The 12,201-nt window shown below is 37.4% G+C and overlaps 1 protein-coding gene across 1 annotated transcript in view; it reads left to right on the forward strand.

The window, feature by feature from the left end:
- Nucleotides 1–12,201, forward strand: part of LOC126013819 (protoheme IX farnesyltransferase, mitochondrial) — a 124,158-nt gene that overhangs the window by 24,304 nt on the left and 87,653 nt on the right. The window contains 1 exon segment of the mRNA XM_049777020.1: nt 4,783–4,907. Within this exon segment, the coding sequence (XP_049632977.1) occupies nt 4,783–4,907 (125 nt within the window).

Raw genomic sequence — 12,201 nt, forward strand, 5'->3', positions numbered from 1 at the left:
TAAAGGTATGTGTTCCATTTTTTGTGAGTCTTCCTTTCCTGGTGTATACAAGTTACCTATTCTTTCATATGTATCTGTATCTGATATTTTCAAAACCTGGAATCATCTAGGACGTTTTTTGTTTGTTTTGTTTTTGAACCACACCTGGAGGTACTCAAGGGTTACTCCTGGCTTTCACTCAGAAATTGCCCTTGGCAGGCTTGAGGACCATATGCGATGCCTGGGATCGAAACTAGGTCCATCAGGCTAGGCTGTGCTCAAGGCAAACACCCTACCACTGTTCTATTGTTCTGGCTCTGGTCCTGTGTAGGGCTTTTTCTTTGAGGCACACATCATTCTAGAATTAGAGAGCTGAAAAGTTGTTTCTGCGATGTTTCCTTTGAAACAGTATTCTACCCCAGATTGCTACTCAAGCTTTATGTAATTGTTGCGATTCTAGACATTTTGAGGAATAGATATTTCTGTTTTGTTTTGTTTTGTTTGTTTGTTTGTTTTGGGGGGCACACCCAGTAACGCTCAGGAGTTACTCCTGGCTATGCACACAGAAGTCACTCCTGGCTAGTGGGACCATATGGGATGCCGGGGGATCGAACCGTGGTCGTCCTAGGCTAACGCTGGCAAAGCAGACACCTTACCTCTAGAGCCACCATGCCGGTCCCGGAATAGATATTTCTAACAGAGTAGGCTTTGCTCCCAGAGTTGAGAGAAGGTATGCTTTCTGGCATAGAAGCATACCTCCCTGGCTCCAAATTACTACCCTAGCTTTATGTAATTGCTGCTATTCTAGACTTTTTAGGTACTTGATATTTGTCAACAGAGTAGGCTCTGCTCCCAGAGTTGAGAGAAGGTATGCTTTCTGGCATAGAAGCACAGCCTCCTTGGCTCCAAATATGTGCCTTGTGATTAGTCTCCTGTTTGCTTTCAGCTCTTAACATACATGTCTTCTTGGAATCTGTAGCCAGAATTGCTTTCTCATTCCTGAGCCTTAAAACTGTACTCTTTGTTAAGGCTGGAGTGGTGGTGCAACAGTAGGGCGTTTGCCTCGCACACGGCTGACCCAGATGGACCTCGGTTCAACCCCCCTGGTGTCCCATATGGTCCCCCAAGCAAGAAGCGATTTCTGAGTGCATAGCCAGGAGTAACCCCTGACCGTTACTGGGTGTGGCCCCAACCCCCCCCCAAAAAAAAAAAAAAAAACAAAAAACAGTACTGTTTGAGATAGTTCTTCCTTTGGGAGAGATTAGTGTTTTTCCCAAGAGAAAACAAATGACATACCATATTTGCGCACCACTAAAAAGGAAGGACTTCTTTGCCAAAATATATGCTGGCTAGATATTAGGGTGTTAGATTGCCTTCTCTGCATTATATTCTTGTCACCTTTGTTAATTGTCATTAGATTCAACCAAAGAGATATTTAAATCTCAAGAAGATTATGTCTGCTATAGATATAAAAGAACAACTTATTTGTATGGTAGAACTCTGGATATTGCTCTAAAAATTAAACCAAAAGACAAAGTAAACAACTCAGGAACATTAGGAAAAATTATCAGTGTTTGCTATGGCACTAATTTTTTGTTGTGAGTGATTTGCCCTCTGCTCCTAATTCCTGTGGTTCTTCACAGTTTTATGTAATATCCATGATATGTCTATTTTTCTGATTCTTATCTCCTTATATTTATCTATGTTAATAATTCTTTTGCCCCTATCTGTAGACTTTGATTTTTTTTTCATGTACTTTTTTCACTGCATGTGCTATCCATTAATGATTTTAATTCTTCCCTTGGGTTCAGCCATGGTCTATAAGTAGGCAACTCCCATGTTTTGTGTATTTTATTATTTCTTCAGTTTATCTTGAACTCCCAATTTTATATTTCATCTACTTTTGGTATATTTCTGTCTAGGTGTTTCATAGCTCCTTAAAAGCAGCTTAAGTTTCTTTTTTCTGTTAATGCTTTTAGTTGCTCGATCATCCAGATACAATTCTTATTATTTTTGTTTAGTGTTTGTTTTTGTTTATATCTATCTCTTACAGTTATCAAATGCTAGCAAAATATCCCAGTTAAATAGATCCTCACTTGTACTGACATTATTAACAGTGCATTAGTAAGTAGCCTCTTTCTTCTCTGTGAAACTACTTGTGCAAATCTGATTGCTCATTGCTACTTGACTAAATTTTCTTGCAATAAACTCTCTAGGATTCTATTGATACCCAAATAAAACAAACTCTTGCATTTGGTTTTCTGCATTCTAATTGCAAATAATTCTCTTCTAATCAATGAATACACTATGTTTGAAAGAGTGGTATCATTGTAAATATAGCCATGAACCACGGAATCAAGGGTTTTCCTTTCATAGAATGAATATTCCAACAAGGATTAGTAATTTAATAAAAGACATGAAGTGAATAAAAATATTGGTGGTATGAACAAAGAATTAATTGGAGAGGGCTACTACAGATGAGATAAACACCCTTAAATGTCACATTTAAGAACCTATGTAAAGGATTAAAAGAAATTAACTATTAAAAAGACTATTCTGGTTTGTTTGAAGACCAGAATATCCCTGTGACAAGAGAAAAGAGTGAACTAGAGAGAGGTACAGATACCCTTTTATAACGGGAAATCATTTGTACTTTATTCTTAATGCAGTTAGTATAAATAGATTTTTATAAGTAGCAGAGTTCTATGATATATTTACATTAAAAAAATGCATGTTCTAGAACCAACACAGTTCATGCAACAGCACCAGGAACCAAACTCCCTCTGGGAAATTCCTAATACTGCTCTGGCACCAACTTGTGCCAACTTGATATGACATCCTGACAATGAGGAAACAGTAACAGTTGATCTAAGCAGGTTGTCCTATCTCATCATCTAATAGTAAGATGAAATCAGAAGACATGTTGTCCTTTCTTTGCGCAAAAACCAAGATCGCTAACAACAGAAGACTGACTTTGAAAACCATGACTGGGTAGAACTTGTCCTGAGATCACTAAGAAAGACCCCAGCCTAGGCTTTGGCCTAGGATTTGTACAATAACCAACATCTTTAATTCCAGAGGTCTGACTTTGACAGCTGTGACTGAGCAGAACTTCTGGAACAATAAGGAAAGACTGTCCTAGACTTCATCCTAGAATCTGAGCAAAAACTAAGACCAAAAATTACAAAAGACTGATTAACAAAAGGGATGGAACAGAACTTCCAAAACTGTAAAGAAAGACTCCATCCTAGACTCTACCCTATGACCTGTGCAAATACCAAGATCTGTTGTTACAGAGGCCTGATTTTATCATCCACAACTGAGCGGAAAGTTTTCTGGCATCATAAAAGGACCTTGGGGTGTGAAAAGCAGCATGTATGAAGCATGTAGTTATTCCCATGACAGTATGCTTCAAGGGTGGAGAAACGCTGCATCTTTTAGGCCAAGAGCATTCCCTTTTTAATTTCCCCAATATTCACTGTGCCTATACAAAAAAGGAGGGGGGAGGAGCACAAACTTTGCCACACCAGCCCTTCTTCCTTTTTTTTTTTTTTTTGTTCCATGTTTATTATTTGGTGGTTGTCTTTATTGCTGTTGTGCTTTTTTGTAGTTGCTAGGTTTTTGTTGTTGTTGTTGCTATGTTTCCCCCCCCCCTTTTTTTTTTTTTTTTAATTTTTTGTGTTTTTGGTTTTTTTGGCCACACCCAGTGATGCTCAGGGTTACTCCTGGCCCTGCACTCAGAAATTGTTCCTGGCTTGAGGGACCATATGGGATGCCCTGGATTGAACCTAAGTCCATCCTGGATCAGCTGCGTTCAAGGCAAACCCCCGACTACTTAATCACTGCTCCGGCCCCTCCCTTTCTTTTTGATATTTATAACCTTTAGACAGACTCCCACCAGTTTTTGTTGTCTTTTTTTTTTCTCTTTTTTTTTCAAACAAACCAAATAATTTGAATCTTCGTATTCTGCCTCATAAATTGGGGGGGGGGGTAAAAATGGATGGTACCAGGACCAAACAGTTATATGAACATTGAGTAGAAATAAAAAATGACCAGACTTAACCATCAAACCCAAGGACAAGGATTCAAAGACAACAGAATTGATACCCAATCTACAACAAGCACAGAGGGGACTAGGAGGCAAAGGAGGGAGATGTGGGATGCATGCTGGGAACGGGGATGGAGGGCAGATTACACTGGTGGGGGGAATGGCCCTGATTCATTGTCACTATGTACCTTAAATATTACTGTGAAAGATTCGTAATTCACTTTGGTCACAATGAAAATTATTTAAAAAAAAAAAAAGGCAAAAAAAGCGTGTTCAAGGGAGAACACAGGCTTGAAGAGCAAGTCTATAAACCTTTATTACTGATCTCCAGGTAGGTGTCCAGTAATTGTTGAAGTAATAATTAACTGAATCTGGAGCACCTATCTTTTTCTTTACTTTTGAATATAATGAAGTTAAAGGAAAATAAATATATCTTTAGAGTGAACATAATTTTAATTGGTGAAATGTTTTCAGAAATGTTAAGAAAAATGGTATTTTAAAAATGGGGAGCCAGTAGTACAGTGAATAGGACATTTACTCTGCACATGGCCAACTAGTGTTCCATCTCCTAAGCCCAATAGGAGTACTCCCAGAGCCAATAATAAGTCCTGAGCACTGCCAGCTGTACCCTACAAACAAAATAAAACAAAGCAAATGTTTATTGGAAAGATTTCCTATTATTTGTGTGTTCAGTTAATTTAGGTTTTACAAATGGAAACTGTTGATTATGAAATATCTCTGTTTCTGTATTGCAGCTCTTGTTGTAAGTACCACATCAGCAGGATTTGCATTGGCTTCAGGACCTTTTGACTGGCCCTGTTTCTTGATGACTGTTGTTGGAACAGGCCTTGCTTCATGTGCTGCCAACTCCATCAATCAGGTCAGTTTGTCACCTTATTATGCCGTATTCTACCTTCTCCATGATTGTGGCATTTTTAAAAACCTTCCAAATTATATGCATATATGGAGAGGTGCTATGATCTTGTATAATTGTATATAGAGCTATAACCAACAAAAAGTCTATTTGCTTATTATTTAACAGACCTTTATCTTCAGATAAATGGCTTTCAGATATATTCAAGTCAGAGACCAATAGAATATCTGTTGCAAATAATCAGGATTACTAGACTTAGAAAAATTTTGGTAAAATCAAAAATGTTACGCTCTTCCACTTAAAGTACACTCCCCAGAGCTTACATACTGTTTTTCCTCTGGTAAGATCTTTTGCCACGCAATAATTTAATTGTTGCCATATAGTAATTTAAAAAGGCCCTTCAGTTTTTAGTTTTAAATTTTAAAAAAAATTTAAAAAAATTAAAATTTAAAAAATTATTTGGGAGCCCGGTTAAGATGCTTGCTTTGGGGCCAGAGAGATAGCATGGAAGTAAGGCGTTTGCCATTCATGCAGAAGGTCATTGGTTCGAATGCCAGCATCCCATATGGTTCCCCGAGCCCGCCAGGAGTGATTTCTGAGCGTGGAGCCAGAAGTAACCCCTGAGCGTTGCCAGGTGTGACCCCCCTCCCCCCAAAAAAGATGCTTGCCTTGAACACCGTACCTCCTCCATTCAGTCCCCAGCACTGCATTTGGTACCCCGTTCTTTTAGAACTAACCTTTGAACAAAGCTGGAAGTGAACCTGAGCACTGCTGGATATAGCATTGAAGCTCAACTGCTCCTCTCCTTCCAAAATGATTCCTTTGGCATTCAGTAAATTTTTAAATCAAATTATGATATATAAAAATTAATTAACTTTCGTTTTGATGCACCTTTTTCTTTATATTAGCTTAAACACAAATTTAATTTCTAAAATTAGTTTATCACACTGCTTGATCAATGTTGTGTACTCTAATATTGTGGTTTTATTTTTTTAATAACATTATAATGAAAGTCTTGACTACAACTTAAGGGAAATACTTTTCAACATCAGAACACCCAAGACGAATTGGCATGTTTTTAAACAGGAATTGATGTTACCAATAGGAAAACAGCTTGGTTGAGTGGTTAAAGAAGTTGGTAGTCTGCAAAATATGGGAATCTACTTATACTATGCCTATGTTTTGTAGTCCATTGTCAGTCATTTAAGGAAGATTCAGTCTATTTTATATAAGTTATATTTTGTTTTTTTAATGTTTCATATCAAAATGGTTTATAGTAAGAAACATCCACTCTTCAGTATAACTGTCCCCTCCTGTAAGCCATAATGCCATCTCTCTCATGTTGCTCCTTCCTGTAGCTACTTTCACTATTTCTTGGCTAAGAGAATAATCATGATTTTTCTTTGAACATGTTTTTAATAAAATTTGAATAGAAAGTACCAGTATATGCAAAAGGATTTATGTGTGATTAGGATGTATTTTTAAGAGAAAGTATCACCTTTAATTATGAATTTAGTTCAGCTTAATTTAATTAAAAGTTCAGCTTCTAATTCTGGTTAAGTCAGTAATGTATTCTAGTTTTTAACTTCCTTTGTAAATTAAAGAAATTATTTTTTCCTAAAATTATTATCTAGTGTCTCCTGTTTAAATGTCATAGATTTGGGGCTGCAGTGATCTCACAATTGTGTAGATTTAAGGCTGGAGCGATAGCATAATGGTAGGCATTTGCCTTGCACATGGCCAATGCAGGCCAGACCCTGATTTGAATCCTGGCATTTCATAAAGTTCCCCGCATCTGCCAGGAGCGATTTCTGAGCACAGAGCCAGGAATAATACCTGAGCACAGCCAGATGTGGCCCAAAAACAAACTAACCAAGCAAACAAGCAAACAAACTGTAGATTTAAGGAAAAGGTTTTAAAATGAAAATATGGGGAAATAATAGCCACAAATTCATTAGAATCCACAGATTGTTGTAAAAGATAAAACATAGTGGCTTTGTTTTTAGTTTTCTCTACTACCTTACTCCTCCCCATACAGGATGGTTTAAGAATTTGTTGTGGGATGGGATAAAAGACAAACAACCTTTTTATCCGGAAAGATTATTAAATCCTTTTATTATATTTGGGTGAAGAGGCACATCTTGACTTACTTTAGACTGTGCTCAGGAATCACTCCTGGCAGTGCTCAGAGTTTATATGGGATTGATGATTGAATCTGAAACAGCCACATGCAAGGCCCTGTACTATCTCTTTGGCACCCAGAAATATCTTAAGGGGAACAAAAAGGAATAGTTTGCATAAAAACTGAGGCCAGAACTGTAGCACAGCAGATTGCATGCTGCTGACCCTGGACGGACCTGAGTTCGATCCTCTGCATCCTGTATGGTCCCCTGAGCCTACCAGGAGTGATTTCTGAGTGCAGAGCCTAGAGTAACTCCTGAGTTTCGCCAGGTGTGCCCCCCCCCCCCAAAAAATAAGAAATTCATTAAAACTGAACATTACGCATGGTTTCAGAAATGTGAAAGAACTGTGTGTTTAGTTAGATGACTACTTTATTTCATAGTGTAGGACACATATTCTATTTAGGAAGTAGGTTGAAATCTGAGGTTTTAAAACCACTGAGGAAAGCCACAGATGATGGAATTCTTTCTGGGACTGGCAAATTACAATGTCTACTTATTCTATTAATATTTTCTTGGCTCTAATACCTTGTGCTGCATCACTTAGACAGTTCTCCTTCTCTTTCTTTGGAACACCCAAATATCATCCCCTCATAGTCTTCTTTTGTATTATGACTGAGGTTAGTCCTTAATCAGAATTTGTTGAACATATAAATTATTTCTTTTTTTTGTTTTTTGTTTGTTTTTTCGGGCCACACCCGTTTGATGCTCAGGAGTTACTCCTGGCTAAGCGCTCAGAAATTGCCCCTGGCTTGGGGGGACCATATAGGACGCCAGGGGATCAAACCGTGGTCCTTCCTTGGCTAGCGCTTGCAAAGCAGACACCTTACCTCTAGCGCCACCTCGCCGGCCTCATATTTCTTCATCTTATATTTATTATATTGTTCAGTTTCATTATCTTGAGCTGTGATTTAATTTGGAAACATCCTAATACTTAATAAAAAAAAAAAAACTTGGCGGGGCCAGCGTGATGGCGCTAGAGGTACAGTGTCTGCCTTGCCAGCGCTAGCCTAGGACAGACAGTGTTCGATCCCCTGGCGTCCCATATGGTTCCCCAAGCCAGGAGCGACTTCTGAGCGCATAGCCAGGAGTAACCCCTGAGCGTCACAGGGTGTGGCCCAAAAACCATTAAAAAATAATAATAAAAAAATAAAAAAGACTTAGCTAGTGTGATAGCATCAGAATATTGTTGGAAAAGTTTTAGTACTACCACTTTGGGGGGGGCCACACTCGGTGACGCTCAGGGGTTACTCCAGGCTATGCGCTCAGAAATCGCCCCTGGCTTGGGGGAAAATATAGGACTCTGGGGGATCGAATCGTCCATCTTAGGCTAGCTAGGGTAAGGCAGACACCATATCGCTTGCGCCACCACTCTGGCCCCAGTTCTAGCACTTTTAGGAAGTATAATAAAATTAAAATGAAGGAAAGTAATGTTATTTTTATTAATATAAGTTGAATGCAGACTACTTTGCAGCAGGGTCTTACTGACCTTTTGCGTAGAGAGACAAAAAGTAGCTCTTAGTGAAAAGTAAAACTTTATGGCAATTTTTTTAGAGAGCTAGTTTTCTGTTTAAATAATGTATATATTTTGTTGATACATCTAAAAGTTCACCTTCTAATAGATTTCGTAAGGAGAAAACATTTCTTACTGTTTATAAAACAATTCAAATAGCATGTCAAAATGTTTAATACTTTTTTTTGACAGACCAATTTAATTTGGAGTATTTCCTTATTGTGCCCTACTTCTGTGATCATTGTGTGAAAGTAGGAAAACTTTTTGTAATCTTTTACAATAGATTATAATAGTAGGGTATATGTGAAATTGTTCCTGTATACATTATTAATCTTTAGTTTTTTGTTGTTTGTTATTGAGGGAGGTGGATTGGGCCACACTCCGTTGTGCTCAGGGCTTACTCTGCATATAGGGATCACTCCTGGAAATGCTCAAAGGACCATAAACGGTACTGGTGGTAGAACTCAGGTTGACCATATGCAAGGCACCTTACCCACTCTCCTATCTCTTGGGCCCAGTTTTAATTTATATTTTTATAATTTTTAAATATTTGTTGTAGTATAATGATTTATCATAGCATTGAATATATTTCAGACAAATAGTATTGTTAACATATTATTGTTTTATACTATAATACGCTGCACCTTGCCTGTACAAGAATGTATAGTATATAAGGTTAGTTTGAAAGGGTTTTCTTCTAGCAATGGGCTTAATTTATATAATTATATAATTAAAACATTTTAAGTTTAAGTTGGGGCTCGAGTAATAGATCAGCACTAGGGTGTTTGCCTTGCACACAGCCAACCTAGGAAGGACCCAGGTTTGATCCGTGGCATCCCATATGATCCCCTGAGCCTGCCGGGAGCAATTTCTGAGCACAGAGCCAGGAGTAACCCCTGAACCCTTGAAGTAATATTACATGTGTAATTTTAGTTCATTTTTTTTAGTTTTGGATAACTTAACCTCTTATTGACCATTTGTAAATAAAGTGAGCTGCTCATATTGCCAATGGTTGCTAGTGTTTTTCTAAGAAAGAGGTCTGGATTTTTATAGATTAAGTTAATTCTTGCCATTTAAGGAAGGTTTTAGTACTTTGCAGTTGTTTGGATGTTGAGATGATTTATATGTGTATGCAGTTAAAGCTTTATATATTTAATACAGCGTTTTCACAGTAAGTTCTTTTGATAGTTTGGGCTGGATAGTTGTTGATGAAGGCCTTGCACTTTTTTGGATGTTCTCCATTATCTTTGGTCCTTCCTACTGGTACTTATTAGTATCCCTTTTAGTTTAGACAACTCAAAATGTCTGTAGATACTGCCAGCTGTGCATCTGGGACCAAAATTACCTCTGGTTGAAAAGCACTGCTTTCATAATTTCTATTTTTGATTTCACTTTTGAAATCTTTACCCAAAAACTTGGTTATAGTTCCTGCCTCTGGCAATCTCGATTCACATTTATTCTTGTATATCTATCCATTGATACCTAGAGTGACAACATCTATGCTTGGTTTTGTTCCTGATCTAATTATTAATAATGTAACTTTTTAAGCTCAAATGTTCCCATGTGCACAAAAAAATTATTTGGTCTCTCTGTTCTTAGCTTACTGGGTCTCCAGACATTCACAATAAATGAGATGTGATAAAGGTAGTTCTGTGTCTTAGCATTGAGGCCAGGCTTGTCTGTTCATTGTATTGATTGAAAAGCAAAAATTCCTAACATTATTGTAGATAATCTGGCCAGCCCCTCCCTACCTCCCAGTCTCTAGGTTTTACTGTCAGAGTCAGGCTGAACCTTTGTATTGCATGCTCAATTATATAGATAAGTTCTTTAAGCATATTTTCATCTATTATTGCTCTGCTCTTGACAAATTATGTATCAATTTTGATAAATATTTTTTAAGCCTCTAAATTTAACCGTGTGCCTTGCAGTCTGATTACTGCAGTTCTCACTTCTAAGGCATCTAGCTTATCGACGATGATTTATAGCAGTCTGTCTCCTCATAACTACGCCCAATTTTTATTTTCTGTTTAGTAAAACTCAGTGTTCCTCCTAACCTGTGATAGCACTTCCAATGACTGTGTTTATTATGCACCTGTGCTATTAATACTAATTGTTTGCATTTATAATCAGTAGAGTGTGACTTATTTGTTGTGTACACCTTTTACCTCCTGTCACAAGCATAAACACTACAATAGAGTAACATATCTAAGGGAGTATCGAGAACAATGGAATCTGTATGGAGAAGGGCAGGGAAATGGCATGAAGTAGTAAGAATAATTGCAGCTATGATTTCACTTTTGCTATATGTCAAGTAGTGTTCTAAGCATTTTACAGATATTAGCTCATTTGTTTAAGGCTAGGTTTATGGGATTTCAAAAATTGGATCTTTTGAAAGATCAAATAAATGATGAATGAATTTGTAACCTAGATTTAGCTCTAAGAACGCCCATTGATGTTCTCAGAGACTTTATTTTGAAGAAAATTACAAGAAAGGCACAAAACGTAAGCAGTTTCACATCTGAGAGGCAGGTTATAATTAGAAGGGTATAGCTGATAAGGGCATGTAATCTTTGAGATGTAGTGTGTCTGTAAATGTTAGAGGTTTTTATGAAAGGAAATGAAAGAGATCAAGATTTATAGTAAAGAGGGTCAAGAAGAGACATGCTTTTGTTTGGTACTGACATACAGATTTCATAACTAAGTAAGGCAAAGATGAAGAGCTTTGGCTAAAGAGCTCTGAATTTAGAAAGGGTAGGTAAAAAAAAAAGATTCTCTGTTTTTTGGGCCCGGAGAGATAGCACAGCGGCGTTTACGCCTTGCAAGCAGCCGATCCAGGACCAAAGGTGGTTGGTTCGAATCCCGGTGTCCCATATGGTCCCCCATGCCTGCCAGGAGCTATTTCTGAGCAGACAGCCAGGAGTAACCCCTGAGCATCGCCGGATGTGGCCCAAAAACCAAAAAAAAAAAAAAAAAAAACTCAGTTTTTTTAATTTAAAATTTTTTCTAAAGTATTTTTCCAAGCAAATAGAAAATTAATATTTTATGTATCTTTCCCCATTTTCCTCTTTTTCTGATTTTTTTGTTTTGACTATGTACAATGCCATGAGCACTAGAAATAAACATTCATCTTCATTGTTAACCAAAAGTGTTATTCAAATGGTGTTTTATTCTAATAGACTAGGCCTGATATTAGTAAATACCCTTGATGTAAATTATTGAATATCATTTACATACAAAAAAGATATGTGCGAATATACTTTTCTTTTGAATATTGTGATTTACTTGGCTGATATTAAACTGGTAAGCAATTTACATTCCAGTCAGTGTTTCTGAAGTTTATAACTTTGGCTTATTCTGGTAATTTATATTACTGTATTTGCCAGCATATAAGACGACTGGGCGTATAAGACGACCCCCTAATTTTGCAGTTAAAACATAGGTTTAGGCCTATATTCGCTGTATCAGACAGAATGTTCCTGTGCTGCATGTGCTGCATGTGTTCCTGTGCTCATGTACCACAGTGAGCCAATCACAAGTAAAGGTTCAAAGATTATACTGTAATAAACTTCCTCTCTGACTCTGGTCAATCTGAGTAGGCTTTTTACAG

This window comes from Suncus etruscus, chromosome 7, assembly GCF_024139225.1.
Source record: "Suncus etruscus isolate mSunEtr1 chromosome 7, mSunEtr1.pri.cur, whole genome shotgun sequence".
NCBI classification, from domain to species: domain Eukaryota; kingdom Metazoa; phylum Chordata; class Mammalia; order Eulipotyphla; family Soricidae; genus Suncus; species Suncus etruscus.